At 47.3% G+C, this 26,072-nt stretch overlaps 1 protein-coding gene across 3 annotated transcripts in view; it reads left to right on the top strand.

Annotated features, from left to right (window-relative positions):
- Positions 1-26,072, top strand: part of PLEKHA7 (pleckstrin homology domain containing A7) — a gene marked incomplete at both ends in the record, with an annotated part of 246,813 nt that overhangs the window by 7,659 nt on the left and 213,082 nt on the right. For 2 of the 3 annotated variants that reach the window (XM_080697925.1, XM_080697924.1), the window contains 3 exons: positions 9,954-10,036; positions 10,112-10,188; positions 10,262-10,319. In XM_080697925.1, coding sequence (XP_080554051.1) covers positions 9,954-10,036; positions 10,112-10,188; positions 10,262-10,319 — 218 coding nt within the window. Of the gene's footprint in view, positions 1-9,933; positions 10,037-10,111; positions 10,189-10,261; positions 10,320-26,072 lie in introns of those variants that run through there. The other variant, XM_080697927.1, reaches the window with a different exon arrangement.

The following is a 26,072-nucleotide window of genomic DNA, read 5'->3' as shown; positions in this document are numbered from 1 at the left end:
CTATACAGTTTTGGGGCTAGCCTCAGCAGTTTAGCTGGACCATGTTTCAAAATTTTAAAAATATAAAAAATTAAAAGAGCTGGGGGCACAGTTCAGAGGTAGAATGACTCTAGGTTTAATCCTCAATACCAAATAAATAAATAAGTAAGTAAGTAAATAAATAAATAAATAAGCCGGGCGTGGTGGCACACGCTTGTAATTCCCGCACTTGGGAGGCAGAGACACGAGGATCGCGCAGGTTCGAAGCCAGCCGCGCTGGTGTAAGAGACCCTGTTTCAAAAATATAAAATAGGTCTGGGAGTGTAGCCCAGAGGAAGAAGGGCTTCCAGGAACCCCAGTACCACCAATAAATAAATAAATAAATAAATAAATAAATAAATAAATAAATAAATAAAATAGCCAGGTGTGGTGGTGCACACTTGTAATCCCAGCATTTGGGAGGCTGAGACTGCAGTATCGTGGTTTAAAGACAGATTCAGCTACTTAGTGAGGCCCTCTGCAACTCAGTGAGACCCTGTTTCAAAATAAAGAATAAAAAATGGGGCAGGCGATGTAGTTCGGAGGTCAAATGCCCCTGAGCTCCATTCCCAGACCCGCAAAAAAAAAAAAAAAAAAAAAAAAAAGAGGTAATTATAGATATAACTGTGTATACAACTTTGTCCACTGAATGGGAACAGCAACATCTGAAAGCAACAAGTGAAGGTAGCATCTCGATCTGGGTTTCTAAATACGATTCTCCAAGAAAAGGAGCTGGGGCCCCTTGGCGAAATGGCTGGATCCGAGGAGATGAGCTTGAGACATGTATTTTGGTATTTTATTTTCCCTCCCTCCCTTCCTTCCTTTCTTTCTCTTGGTATTTGGCCCTAATTCCTGGATTTAAGGGACCCTCCTGCCTCAGCCTCTGGAGTAGCTGGGCCTGCAGCTCACGCCACTGTGCCTGGCCTCACCTGGCATTTTATTATGCCGACAAGCCAGGAAGTACTCAAAAGAGTAACAGCGACACTGTCAAATGGGTAGAAGCCAGCTCGGAGGGCTTGCGTTGGTCACATCTGGGGAAATTTGTATATCAAAATAATGATAGTAACAATAGAATGCGTTGAACTAGGTAGAAAATGGTATCTACAGATATGAATAAATGAATCATTGAATATTTGATGAGGAATGGGTTATTTACATAGTGTTAAAGCACTTCTTTGTAGAATACTTATTTTGCAAAATACAAAGGGAAATGAGTGACACTGGCAGAGAAGGGTGACAGAAGCCCCCGCAGCAAAGCGATCAAAGTGAACGTCGTCGCCTGTGAGTGGGCTCAGCCCCAGCCCGCGTCGCCTGAGACGCACGAGGAGGGCACAGCAGCATTTCTGGGCTGTTTCTGCCAAAGATGCAGAAGCTAAACCTAATCACAAGAAAACATCAGACAACCAAAACTGTGGGACATTTTACAGAAGAACTGCTCTATAATTTTTTAAAGTGTCAGGATTCTAAAAGCCATCAGGAACAGTTACAGACTAAAGAGATACGACAACTGAATGTATTCCACGATCCTGAATGGAATCATTTTTTTCTAGAAGAGACATTGGGACAATATGTAGGAAAACTTGAATAGGGTTTGAAGATTAGATGGTAGCTATATGGCAATATTTATTTCTGATTTTGACTTTTGATGGTTGTACTGTGGGTATTTATATAGGATAAGTGGGTATTTATATAGGATACTTTCTTTGCTTAGAGAAAACACATCAAAAACATTTGGGAGAAGGTTTAGGGTATTGTATGGGCAGCTCTTCTTTCCTGATTTTTTTTTTCTTTGCAGTACTGGGGATTAAACCCAGGGGACATTCTACCTCTGAGATACACCCCCAGCCCTATATTTTATTCTTATTTTGAAACAGGTTTGCATTAAGTTGCAGAGGGCCTCACAGAGTAGCCGAGGCTGGCCAGGAACCTGTGATCCTCCTGTCTCAGCCTCGCAAATACTTGGATTACAAGCGTGTGCCACCACGCCTGGCTCTTTCCTGACGTATAAAAGACCCATTTCTCTCAGATACTGAGGACTCCTGAGGATGGAGACTGTGATGTGTGGTCCATCAGAGCTCTAGGATTCTGTAGTGTGTACTACCAACAAGTGCTAAATAAATAAAAGTAGTATGCCCGAGGTTATACAGTGTTGTGAGGGACAGCACCCAGTTACACTCAAGCCTGTCTAAACCCAAAGCCCATGCTGACTCCTGGATAGTAAGGGAGATATTTTTCAGGATAGTAATGAATTATTGCTTACCTGGAAACTGAAAATTCTTGGGCATATGCTTGGTTGACTGAATCACATTTTGATTAATCTTTGAACATGGACTATTTTGCATTTACGCTCATAGATCAATGTCAGGTACATCAGTAGGACCATCTAGTGTAAAATAAAATTATTCACTACAGCTGATCGAGGAAAGAGCCTCTGGACAGAAAGCTCTGCTTTTCACAGTTGGCGATTTGTCCTCATAATTACATAGAAAACGGCCCTAGACAGGTGCCAGGACCTGGGTATTTAATATAACTAGCCCCATGATCTTAGACAACCTGCTTGTCCTCAGGGAGTCTCAGTATCCTTCTCTAAAAATGAGGATAAATGCTGGGCATGACAGCACGAGCCTGTAGTCCCAATAATTGGAAGGCTGAGACAGGAGGATTTTAGGTTCAAGCCTAGCTTCAGGAATTTAATGAGACCATATTCCAAAGTAAAAAATAAAAATGCCTGGGGGTGTAGCTTGGAGGTCGAATGTCCCTGAGTTCAATCCCTTGTACCAAAAATAAAATTAAATTAAAAGTTAAAAAACTGGGCCGAGCATGGTGGCACACGTTTGTAAATTTGGGAGACTGAGACAGGAGGATCATGGTTCTTGGCCAGCCTCAGCTACTGAGTGAGGCCCTCCACAGCTTAGTGAGGCCTTGTTTCAAAATAAAGAATAAAAATAGGGCTGGAGGTATAGCTCAGTGGTAGAATGCTTCTGGATTCAATCCCCACTACCACACACACACACACACACACACACACACACACACAAAATTAAAAATTTAAATAGAAACTTCTTGTACTGCCTTCTGTCCTGTAGAGAGATGTTATAATCAGAAAGAAGGAGAAAGGATAAAAATTTTTTTACATTTTAAATTCATTAGCCAGGTGTGGTGGTAAATGATTGTAATCCCCGTACTTGGGAGGCTGAGACAGGAGGATCGCAGGCTCACTGCCAGCCTCAGCTACTTAGGCCCTCTGGAACTTAGTGAGACCCTGTTTCAAAAAAAAAAAAAAAAAAAAAAAAAAAAAATAGGGCTGGAAGTGTAGTTCAGAAGTAGAATGCCCCTAGCTGGGCGTGGTGGCGCATGCTTGTAATTCCAGCATTTGGAAGGCTGAGACAGAAGGATCTGGGTTTGCTGACAGCCTTAGCTACTTAGGGAGGCCTTCTGCAACTTAGACCCTGTTTCAAAATAAGGAACAAAAAAAATAGGGCTAGGTGTAGCTTGGAGGTAAAATGCTCCTGGATTCCATCCCCAGTACGAGAAAAAAAAAAAAGAAGAAAAAGAAGAATTAGAATACCTGGGTTCAATCCCAAGTACTGCAAAACAAGCAAACAAACAAACCCATAAACCCCAACTCCCCCAGGACCAGATTAAATGTATTCAACCAAGGATCATACAAAAAAAAAAAAAAAATATATATATATATATATATATATATATACACATTGCTATGTTTTTTGTTTTAACTGGAAATTTTTTCATGACAAGGCAATGGGCTGGGAAAACTTCACATCTTGTTTGATCAATTATAAGAACCATCAATCCAGAATGAAACTGGAACAGTTTGTGTGTGTGTGTGTGTGTGTGTGTGTGGTACTGGGGTTCCTGGAAGCCCTTCTATCTCCGGGCTACACTCCTAGACCTATTTTTACATTTTTTTAAATTTGGAAACAGGGTCTCCTAAGCCAGCGCGCTTGCGACTGGCTTCGAACCTGCGCGATCCTCCTGTCTCTGCCTCCCAAGCGCGGGGATTACAAGTGTGTGCCACCACGCCCGGCCTCAGTTTTTTGTTTTTGTTTTTGTTTTTTGGTACTGGGGATGGAACCAAGGGGCATTCTACCTCCAAGCTATACCCTAAGCCCTATTTTTTCTTTATTTTGAAACAGGGTCTCACTGAGTTGCAGGCAGCCTCATCAAGTATCTGAGGCTGTCTGCAAACTGCAATCCTCTTGTCTCAGCCTCCCGAATGCTGAGATTACAAGTATGCACCACCATGCCTGGCTCTGAACCCAGATTTAAATGTTACTTCATAGCCTATAGTGTGTTTCCTCTTAATTATATGGAATAAAAAACAATTCTCTATGGCTTGATAGCTTGGGGATTGATGGTGGGGGTTATTTACTGTGAGTGTACATTAGAACTGCCTGGGGAAATTTAAATAACACAGGTGTGTCACCTAACACCAATTACATTGCTTGGGGGTAGAGCCTAGGAACTCTTTTAAAGCTCTCAGGTAATTTTATTGGATAATAAGGTCTTACAGCTACACAAAAGAATGATATGAAAAAACTAAAATGTGCCCGGCATGGTGGTGCACACTTGTAATCTCCGTGCTTGGGAGGCTGAGACAGGAGGATCGCAGAGGTTTCAAGCCAGCCTCAGCTACTTAGTGAGACCCTGTTCCAAATAAAGTATAAAATAAGTCTGGGAGTATAGCCTGGAGATAGAAAAGCCTCTGAGTTCCACCCTCAGTAGAGAGAGAGAGAGAGAGAGAGAGAGAGAGAGAGAGTCCAATAACTTGTTATTGGGCTCTTGATTCTATGACATTATCTTGGTCCTGGATTCCCTTATTAATTCTAAAGGTTTGGGGATGTTCTCCAATTTTTTTTTCTTTTCTTTTTGAGGGTCTGGAGATGGAACCCAGGGGCATTCTACCTCTGAGCTCCACCCTCTGCCCTTTTTGTTTATTCTTTATTTTGAAACGGTCTCACTAAGTTGCAGAGGGCCTCACTAAGTAGCTGAGGCTGTCTGCAAACCGCGATCCTCCTGTCTCAGCCTCCCGAATGCTGGGATTACAAACTAGGATTACAAGCATGTGCCACCATGCCTGGCTCTCCAATTTTTTTTTTTTTTTTTGTTCTCCACATTTTATGGCATAATATTATATTGTCTGCAACTTTTTCCCAATAGTTTTAAGTCTTTTACTTTTGTTCTAGGTCTTATCATACTGGTAAAAATTGTTGTGTGTGTGTGTGTTGGGGGGGGGGTTCTGGGGATTGAATCCAGGGGCATTCTACCTCTGACCTGAAGCTGGTCTCAAATCTGTGATCCTTCTGTCTCAGCCTCTTAAGTACTGGAGTTACAAGCATGTGTCACCATGTCCAGCTAAGAACTTCTAAAATAATATTAAATAATAGCATCAGAGCCGGGTGTGGTGGCCCCCAGCATTCGGGAGGCTGAGACTGGAGGATCATGGTTCGTGGACAGACTCAGCTACTTAGTGGGGCCCCCTGGAACTCAGTGAGACCTGGTTTCAAAATAAAGAATAAAAAATAGGGCAGGGGGTGTAACTCGGAGGTCGAATTCCATTGTGTTCCATCCCCAGACCCACAAAAAATAAATAAATAAATAAAAATAAAAAAATAGCATCAGTAATAAATGTTTATTCTCTTTATTTAGTTTTGTTTTCGTAGTACTGGGGATTGAACCATTAGTAGTGGGCTCTACCACTGAGCTACATCCTGCCCTTTTTTGTTTTTTATTTTGAGACAGGCTCTAAGTTGCCAAAACTTGAACTTGCCATTCTCCGATCTCAGCCTAAGTACTAGTATTACAAACCTGCACCATTACATCTGACATTTTTTTATTTTGTATTTTAGTGAGAATGTCTCTAACCTGTCACTGTAAAGGAATGTTTGTGTATGTCTGAGAGAGAGAGAGAGAGAGAGAGAGAGAGAGAGAGAGAGAGAGAGAGAGAGAGAGAGTCTCTTAAAAGAAACATTTGACAGCACGTGGAGGCACATGCTTGCAATCCCAGTTCCTGGGAGACTGAGGTAAGAGGATTGCAGGTCGGAAGCCAGTTTCAGCAACTCAGTGAGGCCCTTGGAAACTTAGGCCCTGTTTCAAAAATTTAAAAAAGAGCTGGGCATGGTGCCCAGGTTTGTAATCTCAGCATATGGGAGGCTGAGAAAGGAGGGTGGCAGCCTCAGCAACTTAGTGAGGCCCTTTGTAACTCAGTGAAACCCTGTTTCAAAAATAAAAAAGATTAAAAAATAGGGCTGGGGGTGTCGCTCGGAGGTACAATGCCCCTGGGCTCCATCCCTGGTACTGCAAAAAAAAAAAAAAAAAAAAAAAAAAAAAAAGAATAAAAAATAGGGTTGGGATGTAACTCAGGGGTAGAATGCCCCTGGGTTCCACCCCCAGTACCAAATAAATAAATAAATAAAGCTGGGCGTGGTGGCGCACGATTGTAAAAGGATCGCGGTGGTACGGAGCCAGTCTCACTGGCTTAAGAGACCCTGTTTCCACATAAAAAAGTTAAAAAATAGGTCTGGGAGTGTAGCCCGTGGGAGTGTAGCCCGGAGGTAGAAGGACTTCCAGGAACCCCAGTACCACCAAATAAATAAATAAATAAATAAAAATAAATAAATAAATAAAAATTTAAAAAAGGGCTGGAGGGCCAGGCATGGTGGTGCACACTTGTAATCCCCGCGCTTGGGAGGCAGAGACAGGAGGATTGCGCAGGTTCGAAGCCAGCCTTGCTGGTTTAAGAGACCCTGTTTCCAAATTAAAAAATAGGTCTGGGAGTGTAGCCCGAAGTAGAAGGGTTTCCAGGAACCCCAGTATCACCAAAAAAAAAAAAAAAAAAAAGTCAGGTGTGGTGGTGCACACTTAAAATCCCAGCATTCGGGAAGCTGAGACAGGAGGATCTCGATTCAAAGACAGCCTCAGCTACTTAGTGAGACCCTCTGCAATTCAGTGAGATCTGGTTTCAAAATAAAGAATAAAAATAGGGCAGGGGCTGTAGCTTGGAGGTCGAATGCCCCTGGGTTCTGTCCCCAGACCCGCAAAAAAAAAGGGGGGGGGGCTGGAGGTGTAGCTCAGAGGTAGAATGATAGAAGGATCCTGGTTTCAATCCCCAGCACCAAAACAAAACAAAATGAAATGAAAGAAACATTTGGTTACTTGTGTTTTTCTAACACATTGTTTAAACTTTTTGAGATAGTTGCAAGTCTGCAGAACTTTCTAAAGATAGTAGAAAGGTCCCTCCCTGTTTACCTTTCCGCTCAGTTTCCTCTAATGGCTACACTTTATGTAGTAAATATGAAACTTAATACTATAGAAAATGTAAAAATGTGAAACCATATTCTTGTTTGGGGGAGTGCTTGGGATTCAACCCAGGGGCATTCTATCTCCCAGCTACACCCCCAGCCCTATTTCATTTTTTATTTGGAAACAGGGTCTTGCTAACTTGCTGAAGCTGGCTTTGAACCTGCAATCCTCCTGTCTCAGTCTCCCAAGTACTGGGATTTACAGGTATGCGCCACCATGCCCAGGTCCTATACTCATGAGTATTTTCTCATGAGTATCAGTTTGTGGTTCTGTACTTCTGTTATTTTATCAAGAGTACCAATTTGTGTAGCTATGATTACCATTAAGATATAGAATCACCACAAAGATCTCCCTCATTCTATTCCTTTTTTTGTGCATGTGTGTGACACTGGACATTGAACCCAGGGGTGTTCTATTTCTGACCTATACCCCCAGATTTATTTTCTAATTTATTTTGAAACAGGGTCTCATTAAATTGTAGGGAGCCTAGATAAACTGCTGAGGCTAACTTTGAACCTGCCATCCTTCAGTCTCAGCCTCCCAAGTACTGGGATTACAGGCATGTACAACCATACCTGGTTTATTCTATTCCTTTATAACATCTCCTCCTGCATCACCATTCTAACCCCTGGAAACCACTAATCACTTCTCCATTACTGAAAAAAGTTTTGTTTTTCCTATTTTTGCAGTACTGAGGATTGAACCCAGAGCCTCATAGTTACACAGCTAGGCAAGTGCAATACCACTGAGCTGTATACTACTAAACTACTGACCATCCCTGCCAGCTCCTGTGTGTGTGTGTGTGTGTGTGTGTGTGTGTGTGTGTGTGTGTGTGTTACTGGGAATTGAACCCAGAGGCATTCTAGCTTTGAGCTATACCCCCAGTCAGATTTTATTTCTTATTTGGAAATAGGATCTGGCTAGGTTGATGAGAGTCTCCCTACTTGCTGTGGCTGGTTTTGAACCTGTGATCTTCCTGTCTCAGCCTCCCAAGTACTGGGATTACAAATGTGCACCACCATGCCAGGCTTTTGTTTTGTTCTGTTTTAATCAGGGTTTGACTAAAATCAAGGCTGGCCTAAACTTTGCAATCCTCCTGCCTCAGCCTCCCAAATACTGGGATTACAAGCATGTGGCACCGCGCCCGGCTAGCCTGTTCTATTTGATAGATATTTAAGTGGTTTCCAGTCCTTTGTAATTACTGATAATGCGGCAGTGAACCCTCCAGGACACGGTGTTTGTACCCATGTGAGGGCGAATATAGGGTAAATTCTTGGTAGTGAAATTGCTAGGTCAAAGGTTCACATATTTAGGTTGTAAAAGCTGCTGTTAAATTGCCTTCAATACCTTTATAATACCACCAACAATAAACAAGAATGTCTTTCTCTACAAGTACCTTTTCCAATCTGACAGCTAAAGAATTGAGTTTCACCTTAATTGTGACTTGCAATTTTCCCATTATGATGTGGTCAAATGTCTTTTCACTTGCCAAATGCCACTGTATCACTTTTCTGCTAGCTGTGTGTTCATATCCTTTGCCCATTCGTGAGATTGTTTTAAATCAGCGTTTACCAACAAAAACACCATTTTCCAATTTTTATTTGCCCAGGGACTTCCTCAGAGGCAGGAGACTCTCCCCACAGGTATTTAGGGACATTCACAATTACTCCAACTCTCTCTTCTAACCACCTCCTTCCCTCACGCCCATGTCCGTTCTCTGGCCCTTTCTGGTCTCCTCCACCTCCCCCATCCCTCCCATCTCTCCCCTCTGAAACCTCCCCCATCGCTCAGGTCTGGCCTCTTCACCTGTCTGGGGAGCCTGTCTTAGTAACCAGTGTCCACACCACCCGCCTCGCTCTCAGGTGAACCTCATGACCACCTGGCCGGATCCTACACCCCGCCTTGCCCGCCGCCTGCCCCAGCCCAGCTCGCTGCTCGGCGGCGCCCAGTGGGCGAGGGCGTCAGTTTTCCATCCATTCGTCAGCGCTCACCGGGCGCAGGTCTCCCGCCCTGGGCCGGGGGCTGTGTGAGGCCGGCTGAAGCCCCTCTCCGTCCAGCCGCCGCCTCCGTGTCTGGGGGTTGGACTAATAAGCAACAAACAAGACGGTAAACACACAGCTAATAAAAATGTCAATTAAGTGCAATCAAGTAGTGGGATGAGAGCGTGAAGGGGAGCGAGCAGGGTCTCCTTTGCGGGGGCTCGGTGCTCCCCGGGAACCGCGGCAGGAGCAGAGCCGTGCACAGCCCCCCAGGCGCCCACGCGCGACCTGTGGGGACCGAGGGCAGAGCCGGCGACCCCGCACCTCCCAGGGCCGTGTGCGGGGTCCGCGTGCCCTGCCTCACAGCGCACCCCACCTCCGGAGAGCGGGCCGGGCCGCCCGGAGGCGCCGCAGGTCCCGGAGGACTTTATTGTTAACTTTCTTTCACCCGGGCGGCCGCGGGGGCCGGGAAGATGGAGTCACCTGCGCCCGGCTCGGGCGGGGGCCCGGGGTGGGTGGGGTGCGCCGGGGGCGGGGACGGCGCGGGACAAAGGCCGGCCGGCCGGCGGGGCGCGGGGTCCCGCCGCCTCTCCGTGCTCCCTCCTCCTCCTCCCGGCTCCGCGCTCGGCGAACATGGCGGCGGCGGGCGGGCGGGACACCCTCCCGGAGCACTGGTCCTACGGCGTGTGCCGCGACGGCCGCGTCTTCTTCATCAAGTGCGGCGCGGCGGGGCCGGGCGGGGGGCGCGGGCGGCGGGCCGGGCGCTAACAGGTGCACCTTCCTCCCCGCAGCGACCAGCTCCGCCGCACGACCTGGCTGCACCCGCGCACCGGCGAGCCGGTCAACTCGGGCCACATGATCCGCTCAGGTGGGCGCGGGCGCGGGCGGGGGGCGGCGGGGGCGGGGGCGCCGCGAGGGTCTCACCCGCCCCCCCTCCGCAGACCTGCCGCGCGGCTGGGAGGAGGGCTTCACGGAGGAGGGCGCCAGCTACTTCATCGAGTGAGTTGGCGGGCCCGGGGCCGGGGGCTGGGGGTCCGGGTTGGGGAGCTGGGGGCCGGGGGCTGGGGGCCCGGGGTGGGGAGTTGGGTGTCCGGGGCGGGGAGCTGGGGGCCCGGGGCCGGGAGCTGGGGAGCCCGGGGGGGGGTCTGGGGTCTTGGCGCCTATAGCTGGGGTCCCGGGGCGGGGGGGTGCTTGGCGCCTGGAGCTGGGGTCCCGGGGCCGTGGGGGGGGCTCCCCCCTCCGCTGGGCCCGGGTCCGGCCGCCCCCCTAGGCTCGGGCGCAGAGCGGGGCGGGACACGCCTCCCCGCCGGGCTTGCGGGACCGAGATGGTTGGGCGGGGGAGTGGAAGAAAGAGTTGCGTCCCGGGCCCGGCCCTCCAGTTTGTTGGGGGTTGGGGAGAAGAAACGCGGGAGTCTCGCTCGGGCAGCCCGTCCCCTCCAGGGCCGAAGCGCCCCCGGGCCCGCCATCCTCGCGGGCCTGCAGGCCGGCCAGGGCTGGGGTGAGGAGGGAAACCAGCGACCAGTCCTGTTCCCAGCTCTCGGCCCGGGTTGGGGCAGCCCCCTTCACTAGGCAAGGGTAGCCTTTCCGCCTAGTGCCGGGAGCCTTGGTCCGCTGGCCGCTCACTGTGAGTCTGGGGTCTGCGGAAATCCTGACCCTAACACGTGTAGTGGTCACTTTCCCCTCCGGGAAGCAACCCGGGCTGCGGGGCGTCTCGCTCTGCCTGCTCCCTGCGAGTCGGTTCCACGAGGTCAAAGCTGCCTTTGATCCTTTGCCCCGCTGCCTGGCTTAGAGGAGGCACTGCAAATGTTTGTTCACTGAATGAATGAACTTGCCAGAGGTCTGGACCGTGGTTGGACTAGATCTGAGTGTACTTTGGGGGACTGTGAGTCAGAATTAATTTCTCTGCCAGCTTGAAGCACTGCTAGTGGTAGAAGAGCATATCTGAAGAAAATCCTGGGAGCCGCCTTCCCCAGTTCGGTGTCTCCGGTGATGGTTGGAAGGGTGACGGGTGTGATTTATAGGAGTAAGACCCGCTCTCTGCTGGTGGAGCTGGCAATCTAGTAGAGGAGGGGAGAGGGGGGAAAATAAGCAAATAAACACTAACAGTGGTAACTACAATGCAGAAAAGTAAAACCAGGCGATGCGTTACTACTAAGTGACTGGGTGGTGTGTTTGGTTGTGGACCCGGAGATCAGGGTGATGTTTCTGAGTGGGTGACATTTAAAGTAAAGTTTGAATGACAAGAAGTAGCCATGCTGGGGTGGCTAGGACAAGGACTTAAGGCACAAAAAAGTTTCACGTTCAAGGAGCCGGTGTGGCTGGAAAGTGGTGAACAAGCAAAGTGGTGGGAGAAGAGGCCCCAGGTAGGGAGAGGTGATGTGCAGCTTTGGAGTCCAGGTAAAGAGTATTAATTAATTAATTAATAATTAATTTTTTGGTGGTACTGGGGGTGGAACCCAGAGGCTTTCTACCTCCGGACTATGCTCCCAGACCTATTTTCTATTTTATTTGGAAACAGGGTCTCAGTAAGTTGCTGAGAGCCTCACTAAGTAGCTGAGGCTGGCTTCAAACCTGCGCGATCCTCCTTTTTCAGTCTCCCAAGCGCGGGGATTACAAGTGTATGCCACCACGCCCGGCTATTTATATATTTATTGGTGGTACTGGGGTAGAACCCAGGGACCTTCTACCTCCAGGCTATACTCCCAGACCTATTTTTTACTTTATTTGGAAATGGTCTCAATAAGTTGCTGAGAGCCTCACTAAGTAGCTGAGGCTGGCTTGGAACCTGTGTGATCCTCCCGTCTCAGCCTCCCAAGCGCAGGGATTACAAGCGTGTCCCACCATGCCTGGCCAGGTAAAGACTTTTTAAACTTTATTCCAAGCTCAGTGAGAGATCATTGGAAGGATTAGCAGGAAAGTGGCATGACATAATTTGCAGTTTTATTTATTTATTTTTATTTTTTTTGCAGTACTGGGGATGGAACCCAGGGGCATTCTACCTCCGAGCTACACTCCCAGCCTGGTTTTTATATCCTTTATTTTGAAACAGGGTCTCGCTGAGTTGCAAAGGGCTCACTAAGTAGCTGAGGCTGGCCGAGAACCGCCATCCTCCTGTCTCAGCCCCCCAGTGCTGGGATTACAAGTGTGCGCCACCACACCTGGCTGATGTGTAGTTTTAGAAGATTATTCTGCCTGCTTCAAGGAGAATGGATTGTAGGTGGGCAACCGTAGAGGGAGGACGGAAGAGAGCAGGAGACTTTTGCTCTGGTTCAGGCAGGAGTTCACAGCAGTTTGCCTGAAGGTGAAGCACTGGAGATGGGGAACTGAGTCAGGTTCAGGTTGTTTAGGATGCAGTGTCTGCAAGACCTTCCCAATGTATTGTATGCAGTCTGTGAGAAAAAAAGAGTCAGGATGGCTCCTGGGCACTTGTGTACTGTGAGTGAATGTGCCTATGTCCTTGAGGTATGGGAAGCTTGGGGTAGGGAGCGAAACAAGATCTTGTTTCACCAGGTTACATTTGAGAGGTGAGTATATCAGATGTGTGAGTCTCAAGCTTGGCTGGAGAGAGGAATGTCTGAAGAGATCCATTTGGTAGATGTTTGAGGCTATGGAATAGATGAAGTCCCCTGGAATGAGAGTGTGGATAGAGAAAGAAAAAATGAAGCTGGGCATGTGGTGCACGCTAGTAATCCCAGCATTTGGGAGGCTGAGATAGGAGGATCACAGTTCTCGGACAGCCTCTGCTACTTAGAAAATCCCCTTGTACCTCAGTGAGACCTTGTTTCAAAATAAAGAATAAAAAATGGGAAATGGGGCTGGGGTGCAACTCAGAGGTAGAATGCCCCTGGGTTCCATTCCCAGTACTGCACGCACACGCACACACACACACACAAAAAAAAAAAAAAAAAAAAAAAAAAGAAAAGAGAAAATGACCTAAGCCTGGGGACAGGGTAGTGTTTGGGGGTGGGGGAGGAAGGCAAAATCCAGCACAGGAGACATGACCGAGAAGGTAGGAGGACTCATGGCCACAGGACTGCGGGGAAAAGCGTGGTGGGAGTAGGTAGAAGAGGATTTATGGGGTGCGGAATGCAGTCCTAAGGATAGGCACATCCTCTGCGTAGTGTTATTATAAAGTGAATTTGAAGCATTAGCTGATAACTGGAGAGGATGTGGGTTGAGGGAGGGTGTTCCTTTTCTTTTTTTCTTTTTCTTTTCTATAGGTGGGAGTTTGTAGAGTATGTTTAGTTCTGATGCACTATAGATGGATAAATAGATGGTGCAGCAAAGAGCCTGGGCAGCTGTCAGAGCCTTGTTTTGGAGGTGAGAGAGGGAGTCTGGCGTGCAGCTCACTGGTCCCATAGGAGTAGGGCCCTTCATCTGTTTGCCAGGAGGAAAGGCGGAGAGTGCCCCCAAACACCAGGCACAGTCCTGAACGGGATACTTGAGGTGGCCTCTAGGACTCCAGTGTGCGGTCACAGCCTCCTGCCCTTCATCTCTTTTACCACTCTGTGAGGTCCCTAGTGGTTCTCTACAACAAGTCCTGGCTCAAAGCCCCTAGGGCCTTGGCTGAATCTTTCCAGGTCTCTGGGAGAGCCATGCCAGGAGGCTGGGGCCCCGTGGTGGCCATTGTATTTACTCTCTTCTTTGTCAATTTCTTGAAAGACCAAAAGATTTGAGAGTAGTTGTTCCATTTTCCCCACATAAAAGTGTTTTACAACCGGGCGTGGTGGCGCACTCTTGTAATCTCAGTACTTGGGAGGCTGAGACAGGAGGATTCAGGTTCAAAGCCAGCTCCAGCTACTTAGTGAGGCATTCTGCAACTTAGTGAGACACTATTTCAAAATAAAGAGTAAAAATAGGGCTGGGGGTGTAGCTGGGAGGTAGAATGACTCTGGGTTCTATCCCCAGTACTACACACACAAGAAAAGTATTTTACAGCTTGGCAGGTGGTACATGCCTATAATTTCAGTACTTGGGAGGCTAAGACAGGAGGATCACAGGTTTGCAGCCAGCTTCAGCAACCTTTTGTGAGGCTCTCTGCAACTTAGTGAGACCCTGTTTCCAAAAAAAAATAAAGTAAGACTGGGGATGAAGCTCAGAGGTAGAGTGTCCCTGGGCCTCCATCTCCAGTACTACACATTCATACACATACACACAGTGTTTTACTTCAGTCGGCCTGCCTTAGGTTTGCTGTGAACATTTCTGAATGTGTGTTTCCGGGGGTGGGAGAGGTCCTGAAATATGAGTCAGTAAAGTTAGAGAGATGACACATTGACACCGTTGATTTAATTTTTCTTTCTTTTTTTTTTTTTTTTTTTTTTGGTGGTACTGGGGTTCCTGGAAGCCCTTCTACCTCCGGGCTCCACTCCCAGACCTATTTTATATTTTTGAAACAGGGTCTCTTACGCCAGCGCGGCTGGCTTTGAACCTGCGCGATCCTCCTGTCTCCGCCTCCCAAGCGCGGGGATTACAAGCGTGCGCCACCACGCCCGGCCTAATTTTTCTTGATGGATCCTTGGACAGGAAAGTTGTGTGAGTTTTTCAGGATCCATCAGTGGGAGTGGTGGCTCCTGTCCTGGGCATAGATGAGAGCCAGGGCTGGTACTTCAAGAAGCCTTGTGCCCATGTGCCATTGCTGAGTTAGGCTGTGGCACAGCTCATGAGGACAGACCTCCTTCTTTGCTTTTGCTAAGATTGAAACAATCCCCAGCCTTGGAAGGGCAGCAGCCTTTGTTCTTCCATGCTGATGGCTGGTAGTGTGTGTCTCTGATTAGTAAAAAATGGGAAACAACAACAACAACAACAACAACTACTAATACTACTACTATTAATATTATTATTATTATTAGTAGTAGTAGTAGTAGTGTAGGTTGAACCCAGAGGTATCCTACCTCTGAGCTATACTCCCAGCCTTCTTTTTTTTTTTCTTTTTTCTTTTTTTTTCTTGTGGTACTGGGGATAGAAGTCAAGGGCATTCTACCTCTGGGCTAACCCCCCAGCCTTATTTTTTATTCTTTATTTTGAAACAGGGTCTCACTGAGTTGCAAAGGGCCTCACTAAGTAGCTGAGGCTATCTGTGAATCCAGATCCTCCTGTTTCAGCCTCCCAAATGCTGGTATTACAAGCGTGCACCACCACTCCTAGCTATTTCTTTCTTTTTTCTTTTTTCTTTCTTTTTTTTTTTTTTTTGGTGGTACTGGGGTTCCTGGAAGCCCTTCTACCTCCAGGCTACACTCCCAGACCTATTTTGTATTTTTGAAACAGGGTCTCTTAAGCCAGCACGGCTGGCTTCGAACCAGCGCAATCCTCCTGTCTCTGCCTCCCAAGCACGGGGATTACAAGCGTGCGCCACCACGCCCGGCTGCTATTTCTTATTTTTGAAACAGGGACCCACTGAGTTGCTGAAGGACTTCACTAAGTTACTAAGTCTGGCTTTGAACCTGCAATCCTCCTGTCTCAGCCTCCCAAGGACTGGGATTACAGGAATATCCACCATGTCTATCTCAATTATTATTTTTAAACATACTTTGGCAGATGCAACCCTTATTTTGTTTTTGGTGGTACAGGGGTCTTTTACCTCTGAGCTATACCCCCAGCCCAATTTAATTTTTTTAAAATTTTGAAATAGGGTCTTGTTAAGACCCGAGGCTGGCCTTGAACCTGTAATCCTTCTATATCTGACTCCTAAATACGAGGATTCCAGGTTTGTGCCACCACCTGGTACAACATAGCCTTTTTAGATACAGGACCTGGGAGGGACAAGTTCTAAAAGAGGCTTTGAGAGTGAGAATGTTGCACTGGGCTGCTTTCAAGGACTTTATGAAACCTGGTGGGTTGGGTTCTCCCTACAGCAAACTTTGTCTAGGTCCTGAGTTGAGAAGGAGGGTGAATGGCAGAGAGGAGGGGCTGCCTGTTATCCTGCTTGTGCCGAGGCTGCTCCTTGAAGACAGGCATCTTGTATCCTGTTTTGAAACCTTGGTACCCAGCCCAGGTCTGGGCACTGCATAAGCACTAGGTATTTATGGAAGAGGTAGTGTCTTAGAGATCCCATGAGTTCACCAGGTATTCCAGGTCTTGGAAACTCCTCCTTGGAAAGGAGACTAGGGTGTGGAGAAGACTAGGCAAGACAAAAATAATCCAAGCAGCCAGGAAGGGACCTGTCAGGGCTGGTGCCTAGACCCCAGGCTTCTTGAATATAGTCAGTTGCTGTCAAGAAAAACACTGAAGCCGGAACCTAGCCAGTAGAGGCCCAACCAGCCTCCTGGCTTCTTCACCCCATTACCTCAGTGCTCTGCACCTGGAGGCTGATATGTCTGTTGGCCACTGGACTAGACCCCTCCCTCCCTGGCTTCTGGGCCTTGGCAGCCTTTGATTTGGCTCCAAGGTCTTGGCGGGAACCAGCTGATTGCTTAAGGTACCTTCTGGCTTCAGCGTCTTGAGTTTAGCTTTGGGGCCATCTGTATAAGTGCCACTCTCTGCGTGGGTGCCGGTTCCTAGGAGAGGGCAGTGCGACTCATCGGAAAGACACTTCTCCATTGGTATGTTGTTACTGTTTTTCTTAAATGTGGTACCGGGGATTGAACCCAGAGCCTTGTATGTTAGGCAGGTGTTCTGCCTCTGAGCTACATCCCAGCCCAGAAAGATGATTTTGAGGTTTGGAATAAGTCTGACTTTCCTTTCTTTTCCAGCTCTGTGGCCTAAAGCAGGTCTTATGGGAAGGATCAGCTACATAATTTGCAGGGTTCCAATGCAAAATTAAATTGCAAGGCCTTGGATTCAGGTGCAGTGGCACATGCCTGTTATCCCAGTACTCGGAAGACTGAGACAGGAAGAACACAGGTTTAAGACCATTGTGCTGTAACTTAATGAAACCCTGTTTTAAAATAAAAAGGAATAAAGGTGTAGCTCAGAGGCAGAATGTCTCTAGGTTCAATCCCCAGTACTACTACCAAAAGAAAAAGAAAAAAGAAAAAAGCTCATTAGAGTTTTTAGAGCCTGACATAGTGGACCACACTTATAATCTCAGGAATTGTACGTCCTGCTGGGGATTCCAATTCACTGTAGGCACCTAGCCTTAGAAGCCTTTCAGGAAAGACACTGAATATAGGAAAGGCCAGTAGTTTCAAAAACTTTATTTCAAACCAGAAATTAGCAGCCTTACAATGAATTTCTGAATTGTCTCATTGTGAAGGTTAAGAAAAGGTTCTCCCAGCTTGGCAAGTTTTGGCATAATCCCACATTTTGCCTTTCACTTCCTGGTGATTTTATCAGGAGTGAATACTGGTTCATGGATTTTAAGTGTTAGGTTTTGTGGGAAAGGACTAACAGTGACTGCTCTGTAGAAATCTGAAGGAAGGATTAAGAGCCATGATTTGTACATGATCTCAAAACAGTCCCAACGAAGATCTAGAAAAACCTCTAAGAAAAATGGTTGTGTAGGCCGGGTGTGGTGGTGCACGCTTGTAATCTCTGCGCTTGGGAGGCAGAGACAGGAGGATCATGCAGGTTCGAAGCCAGCCTCAGCTGGTTTAAGAGACCCTGTTTCCAAATGAAATATAAAATAGGTCTGGGAGTGTAGCCTGGACGTAGAAGGGTTCCATCTCCAGTACCACTAAAAAAAGAAAAAAAAAAGCCGGGCGTGGTGGCGCACGCTTGTACTCCCCGCACTTGGGAGGCGGAGACGGGAGGATCGTGTAGGTTCGGAGCCAGCCACGCTGGCTTAAGAGACCCTGTTTCCACATAAAAAAAAAAGTTAAAAAATAGGTCTGGGAGTGTAGCCCAGGGGAGTGTATCCCAGAGGTAGAAGGGCTTCCAGGAACCCTAGTACCACAAAAAAAAAAAAAAAAAAAAAAAAGAGAAAAAGAAAGAGAAAGAAAAAAAAGAAGAAAAGAAGAAAAAAAAAGAAAAATGGTTGTGAATTGCTCTACTACTGAGCTATGCCCCCAGCTCCTCCCTCTCTCCCTCCCCCCGTGTGTGTGTGTGTGTGTGTGTGTGTGTGTGTGTGTGTGTGTGTTGCTGAGAATGAAACTCAGGGGCATTCTACCTCTGATCTACACCCCCCGCTCTATTTAATTATTATTATTTTTTGAAACATTATCTCACCAAGTTGTGGAGGGGCTCATTAAGTTCCTGAGGCTGGCCATGAACCTGTGATCTTCCTGTCTTAGCCTTCCCAGTACTGGGATTACAAGCATGTGCCACTATACTTGGCTCCCCCAGCGCTTTTTATTTTTTATTTTGAGACAGTGTCTCGCTAAATTGCCAGGGCTGGTCTTAAATTTGCAATCCTCCTGCCTCCTGTAATCCTCACTAGGAGCAAGTTTCGGGCTTCCTAAATCGAGAACTTTGGAAAGAGAAGATTGCTTAAGAGATGTATTAGCATTTTTATAGATGCAACTGAAATACTAACAAGGACAACTTCGAAAGGGAAAGATTTATGTGGCTCACAGTTTTAGAGGGTCAGTCTATTATCAGGCAGCTCCAAGGCAGACACATCCTCGTGGCAGTGTGTGGTGGAGGAAGCAGCCCAGAAGTAGAGAGAAGAAGGATCAGGGACAGACATGGTCCCCAAACCCACACCCTTAGTGACCTTTGCATTCCAGCAATACGCGACCTTCCTAGGGTACCTACCTCTCAGTGAATCCATTCAAATTATTAAACCAGCAGGACACACTACCTGGGAGGCTGAGGCTTGAGGATCACAAGTTTGAAGCTAGCCTCAACAACTTAGATCTTGTCTCAAAATAAAAGAATCAAAGCAAGCATGGTAGCACCAGTACTTGGGAAGATGAGGTAGAATCACAGGTTCTAGGAGCCACAGCAAACTGAGACTTTCATCTACCTAGCAAAGACCCTGTTTCAAAATAAAAATAAAATAGGACAGGGCGTGTAGCTTAGAGGTAGAATGCCCCTGGGTTCAATCTCCAGTAAAACACACACACACACACACACACACACACACACACACACACACATACACACACACATACACACACACACACACGAATAAAAAGGGGTAAGGATATAGTTTAGAGGTAGAATGCCCCTGGGTTCAGTCCCCAGTACTGGAAAAAAAGTAAATTTATCAATATCAATGGATTATCTGCCAATGAGGCTAGAGCCCTGACTCAGTGATTTTACCTCTAGAGTATTTCTGCATTGCCAAATGCATGAGTTTTTCTGGGGACTATTCCATCTAAACTGTAACAAGATAGTATTTCAGGATGTGGAGTACTGGGATTTTAATGAGGTGCCTGCTTTGGTTTTCTGTCTTTTCAGAGAAAGCATGGCTTTGAATCATTGTGCTCAGTGCAAGACTGCAGCATCTCAGTAAACTGGCATGGTGTCCAAAGTAAATATTGGCAGAGGGAAAAACCTGGAAGAATATGGTTTTATTTGCCTGTTGTTTTTAGATGGCTGTCAAAACATTTGCTTGTTGATATTCTGAAATGAGAAGTATTTTGAGTTAACATTTATTGTTTACAGAGTGCCTCATGAACATTATCTGGTTCCAGTCTCACAATTATTACATATTTTTAGTGCAAAAATTTGGGTTCCCTGTGGTGCAGCGAGTACCCTAAAGTCACATACTGTATTACTTCAGCCTTTTCACTGTTCAGAGGAGAGGCACAGGTGTGTGGTTCCTTAGACCAGGGATTTTAGTGTTTTTTGACCACAGATTTAATGACAAAAGAGAAGAGGTCAGCTCACTTGGGAGACTGAATGGCAGGAATTGACGTGTTGCTTCTGTGCAAAAATTCAGATAGACTCTACCTTCAATTCAATTTATTCTAGCATCCTCTTCTTATCTTTCATTCAGATCAATATTTTGGCAAGATGAATCAGGTTTGTTGTGTGGCTTTGTGTTTTCCTAAACAGAAACATGTACCCCAGGGGATCCTCTTCCCCTTTTAAGCCCTGGGTGAGAGGGAGGTGTAGCCTTCTAGTCTCTCTGGGCCCTGGTCTCCAAAGTAGGATGTGCCTGGAGAGTAGGTAGGCCTGGAGGAAAACAGCAGCAGTCATTGTGGGCTCAGATTGTCTCTTGCATGGACTGAGTTGTGCTAGACCACTTCTCTCGCATCCAGCCTACCCACAGTCACATGATACTGGCCTGGGCAGCAGAATTGGTTTTTCTGGAAGGCCCAAAGCACAGGCAGGCAACTGCATCATGTAGAAAAATATATAGTTTGTGATTGTGGATGAAAACCTGTGGAAAGAGGCAGTGGCCAAGTGTATGTGTTCCGGGACCTGCTACCTAGAGTCTAATTCCAGCTCCACTGTGTCCAGCTCCCAGACCGTCGCAGGTACCTATTCCCTTTAAGCCTCACGTCCTCCTCAGTACTGTGGGGTTCAATGTGAGAATTATAGGATTAACTGATGGAAAGAGTTTAGCAAGTGCCTGACACATAGTAAATGACCAATCAATGGAGCTCTTCTGTATACCCATACAGCTACAAGGTGGGGCAGAGACATGAATTATGAGTTCTAATTGCATTCAGATGCATTCCGCTGCTGCAGGAGAAGGCTGGCTTTGAACTGGAGTTGCCTGGGTCAGGACCTTGCAAACGATAGAACTCAACTCAGAAGGTGGTTTGAACCAATGAAAACGGCATAACTATTGTGGTATGAAAACGCTGTCCTTACTCTTAGGAAATGCACACTGAAATCTTTGCTTTTAAATGGCTAAGTGATCATGGGAAAAATGGTGCCTGTGGGGGGCAGGGAGTAGATGACAGAGCGTATGTGTGGGGCACAGTGTCAACAGTGGGTGAGTCTACGGGGTGGGGGGCATAATGGGGTACTTTATATTGCTATTACTCTTACAACGTTTCTGTAAGTTTGCAATTATTTTCAATAAAATTTAATTAAAAACAACAGTATATAGCCTTGTCTGTCAAACGCTAGGTTGTCCCAAGGCCACATTTACTGTTCCCAGATTGTAAGGGCCTGGGGACCAGGGGTCTGGGGTAATGAGGTGTGAAAATGGTTCCTGGTTTTGCCTCTTTCCTGGGCATTTAGAGGGCTGCACAGATGCTGCTTCTTAATCCAGGCAGCCACCTGGTTATCAGCTCTGTCACTGAAGGACAGAAATTGTGGCCTTTTCCCAGGTCACAAGTGTCAACAGTAATGATCGTTGTGGTGCTTTATAGTTGAAAACTATACTTTTTAAAATTTACTTTTTAAAAATTTTAAATTTTACTCTTTAAAATTTATGTATGTATGTATTTGTTTATTCATTGGTACTAGGGGTTGAATCTAGGGGTGTTCTAACTCTGAACCACATCCCTGGCCCTATTTTATTTTTTATTTTGAAACAGGGTCTCACTGAGTTTCTGAGGCTGGTGTGGAATCTGTGATCTTCCTGTCTCGGCCTCCCAAGTGCTGGGATTTCAGGTGTGTACCACCACATCTGGCTCATACATTTCTTTTAGAGGCAGATATTCTGATTGTCTTCCTTGTACAGATCAGGCATTTGAGCCTGGGAAGAGGGGTTCAAAGATCTTTCCAAGGCCAGAGCATCAGGAGTATGTGGGGGAGCTCGAACTTGAGCCCAAGGCTTCTTGGTTTTCTACCATGGCCCCATCCCCACACCTTTTGTTCTGAGTCCTTCCTATAGGGCGTATCCCCTGGAACTGGTTCTCTGCATCTTCCTGATGACCTAAGGCCATCTGAGCCTCCCTCAGAAAGACCCCACAGGGTCTGAGTGATGTGTGGGGTGAATGGTCTCCGGGCAGGGTGGTGGGCAGGTTCCTGGTGCTCTGGGGAAGTGGACCACCTCCATCTGGAGCATCATCCCCTCCTCTTCCCTCCTCCCTCCCTCCCCAGAGGTCTGCTGACCCCAGCTTAGGGGCTGATGAGCCTCTTAATCCTGCTTAGAGCCAGGCTGTCTTTCAGATCCAGCCAGAAGAGCATTTCCATGTCACAGCCAGGGTTCTCAGGGGCTTTTCCTGCTAAGGCGGAATCTTCACCCTCTGAGGTCTGACACGCATTCTCTTCCTGGGGCTGCTGGCTACTTCCATTGTCTCCCTAGAACACACTCTGCCATGCGCGATGGGTGGGGGTCAGCATGCTGAGAGGAAGGAGGGGGCAGAGGTCCCATTCCAGCCCTGTGCGCAGGCCCCTGGTTGCATAACCTTCTGTTTGTTTTGTGAAGGAGATGAGACCATCCTCTTCCTGGGAGAGGTGGTACCGGAGAAATAGTTTAAGTTAATTCAAGGAACCTCTGCATTAGTCATACCCTCTCCACTAGCAAACAGAGTGGTGCAGACCTGCTTACAGATGGAACCAGTGGGCTGCCTTAGTGGTGAGCACGTCATTGCAGCAGCAGTTAGTGAAAGGCTGGATGGCTTTCAGTCAACAACCCATCCATTCAGTCACCAGACTGTAAGCATATGGCAGTGTCCACTCTGACTACCATGAAGAAAAACCTCCAACTCTGGCAATGCCCAGTCCACAAGACAAGAGGACTCGGGCCAATTTCAGTGTGGGAGCCTGGGGCCGAGAGCCCCAGAGGTTGAGCAAGAATGGCCAGGCAGCTGCCGAGCAGGGCAGCCTCATCCTTGGCAGGGGAGGCCAAATGTGCCGGGGCTTGAGGATGGGGTGAGGCTCGCAGGGTCCGTGTGAGGTGGGTGCTGAGGGGAGGAGTAGAGACAGGTCCTGGAGAAACCTTCACTGGTAGCCTGGCTCCAGGGGCATGGTTTAATGGAGAGTGGCACAGTGTTTTCCTATCCCTGCAATCAGGGGCGGTGCCTCGTGGTGGCTATGAATCATGGATCCTGGAGTTTCTCTGCCTGGGTTGGGATCCTGATTCTGCTACTGATTTAGCAGGTCACTTTAACATTTCTGTGTCTTCAGATGTTTTTCCATCTATGAAATGAGTGCAAAGACTCTATCTACCAACTTGGAGCAGTGTCTGTCAGGGGAACATGCTATATGAGGACGGACCATCATCATTGTTACGCCTATTAAGTGCCTTCTTAAGGCGAGTGTGGCACGGTTGGCGGAGCACCTGGGATTTGCTCTCCTTGGGGAAATCTCCTAAGCTTGTTGTAGCCAGAGGAAGAGTGATGATTATTTGTTTTGTTTGTGTTTTGTGTTCATGTAGTGCCAGAGATTGAATGCATATTTATTTATTTATTTTTGGTACTAAGGATTGAATCCAGAGGCATTCGACCTTTGGGTTACACCTCCAGCCCTTTTTTATTTTTATTTTATCTTTATTTTTATTTTTTATTTTTTTTTGCAGTACTGGGGATGGAACCCAGGGACATTCTATCTCAGAGCTATACCCCAGCCTTATTTTTAATTATTCTGAAACAGGGTCTCACTGAGTTGCAAAGAGCCTCACTAAGCAGTCGAGGCTGTCAGCAAACCATGATCCTCCTGTCTCAGCCTCCCAAATGCTGGGGTTACAAGCATGCGCCACCACGCCTGGCATATTTTTTAGTTTTTGAAACAGGGTCTCACTAGGTTGCTGAGGCTGCCCTCAAACCGGTGTTCCTCCTCTGTCAGCTTTCCAAATACTGGGATTACAGGTGTGTACCACCATGCCCAGCAGATAGAATGCATTCTTGCTGAATGCATTTTTGTCTTGAAATGGAAACTGGGTTTTAAGTAGTTGGTGCTAAGTATTAAAAAAGGGAAAAACAAACTGGGCATGATGGTGCATGCACACTTATAATCCCAGTACTTGGGAGGCTGAGGCAGGACCATTGCAGGTTTGCTACTAGCTTCAGCAACTTGGTGAAACTCTGTTTCAAAATAAAAAATAAAATAGGTCTAGGGTGTAGCTCAGAGGTAGTAATGCCCCTGAGTTCAATTCCTAGTACTGAAAAAAGAAAAAAGAAAAAAAGATTTCTCATCTTGGAAGCCCCATGTGGCTGTGTTCACCCAGAGAGAAACAGGTTTCTTGTGCTTATGAACGACACTGTGGCTTCCACTCCCAGTCCACTGTGCCCTGCCTTAGTGAGGGGTGCTCCCGTGTATTAGTATTTGCACTGCCCGGCAGGGCATCTAGCTCACTTTTGGGGAGGCAGTAAGGCAGGCGTCTGTGTTGAGACACTTGGTGATGAGGATGGAGATGAATTAGAGCAGTGTTCTAGAATGCTGAGCTGGAGCCTCAGGGCTGAGGCTGGGAATCAGTGTTTATTACAGGTGTCCCAGGTGAGCCTCATGGACAGTGTAAGTGAAACCGTCTCTGGGCTTCAGCTTCCCCATCTGTACAATAATGATGCTATTTTCCTCCCTGGTTACTTGAGAATTAAAAGCAGCAGCCTCTCTGAAGCTCCTACACGCTATTTGGCACGTCATAGGTGCACAGGCATGGCGAGTCTTTCATTACAGGAGGTCATCTGTCTGAATTAGTTGGATTAAGCTGTGTGAGAGGTCTTGCGAGAGTATCAGCAGGGCCCAGCTGTCTGCTAATGCCTACCCCGTGACTCAGGGTGAATGCTGGGGAGCCAGCTTCCCAGTCTTGTAGCCTCGATGGGGGTTGGGACTGTACTGCCCTCACCTCTTCCTAGAGGATACTGCAGTCCCAGAGGGAGGCCCTCCGGCTGGCCTCGAGGGTGACCACTAAGTGCAGGCTGTGTCTGCCTGGGGGCTGGGCTGGCCATTCCACATCCCAGAAGGAAGGACCTCTGAGAGATCCTCCAGAGGGCAGAGGAAGGGCTGGGTGAAGGGTCATGGCGCATGACTGACACTGATAGCCAGAGGAGCAGGCAGGTTTCAGGTAAGCGAGAAAGCAAGTGCTTGCTCTAAGTGGGAGAGCGAGTGTGTCCCACACACGGTGGTGGTGTGAGCAGGTCATGAGATGTTCAGTGTCACAGTTGTCCCCAGGCTGCTCCTGGGGGATACAGGGCAGGGCCAGCATTGTGACCCAGTGTCACCAATACCTCAGGGACAGCGTCAGGCGCAGGGTCCACGCTCAGCCAGTGGGCGGGGTTGGTTGGTTTGACCTCTGACCTGACCCTCCTGAAACTGGTAGACATACAGGGAGAGAGGGTTTGGAGTTGGGAGTAAAGAGGGGTTTGTGACCTGAGCAGGGAAGGAGAAATACAAAGCCAGTATCTGGGACCAAGGAAGGAGAAATGATTACTCTGCCCACAAGAGTGCTTAGAAAGATATTTTTCTTGCATATTTTGACCTGAGGATTTAAAAAATAAAAGACAGTCTGATGCTGTGAAACTAAGTATGTGCAATCACTATGCCCTTTAATGCATTTCTAAATGGAACAGGTAGTACCTGAAATTACATCTATTTTACTGAAGCTTTGAATAATGACTTTTTTTTTTTTTAGCTTGGGTGTGTGGGTGGGAGCTGGAGAGAGCTCAGCTGGCCTCTGCCTCGGCTTTTTTCAACCCTCCTCACCTGAGAATGTGTAGACAGGTTTCTGTGTTTGGCACCAGATGGTGCCTGAAACTTAGAGGATATTAATTCTTTAGGGGACAGAGAAAGTAATTGGCTTCCTATTCTGTGAATAGATAGATATTTAAATTAGAACCCAAAGTATACTCTTTGCATTCCAAAAGCTGCTTGTGTCTGAGGAGCAGAGGGCCCTAGAAGGCAGGGCAGGGCATGGTGTTGAGGGATGATCTCCCTGGGCCTTCCAAGGCTGCGCCTCAGGAAGGGAGGTCTTGGTGGGTGGCGGTTACTTTCTTGAGTTAGTGGAGAGCTCTGAGAGTTTTTTCTTTCTCCTTAAGGTACATATTGGACTTGGCTTGCATCTGGGGTGCTAATGAAACTGAGGGATGG

This window comes from Muscardinus avellanarius (assembly GCF_963383645.1).
Source record: "Muscardinus avellanarius genome assembly, chromosome: 1".
Lineage (NCBI taxonomy): Eukaryota > Metazoa > Chordata > Mammalia > Rodentia > Gliridae > Muscardinus > Muscardinus avellanarius.
The sequence above is the reverse complement of the archived record's forward strand: the minus strand, read 5'-3'. Positions and strand labels throughout refer to the sequence as shown.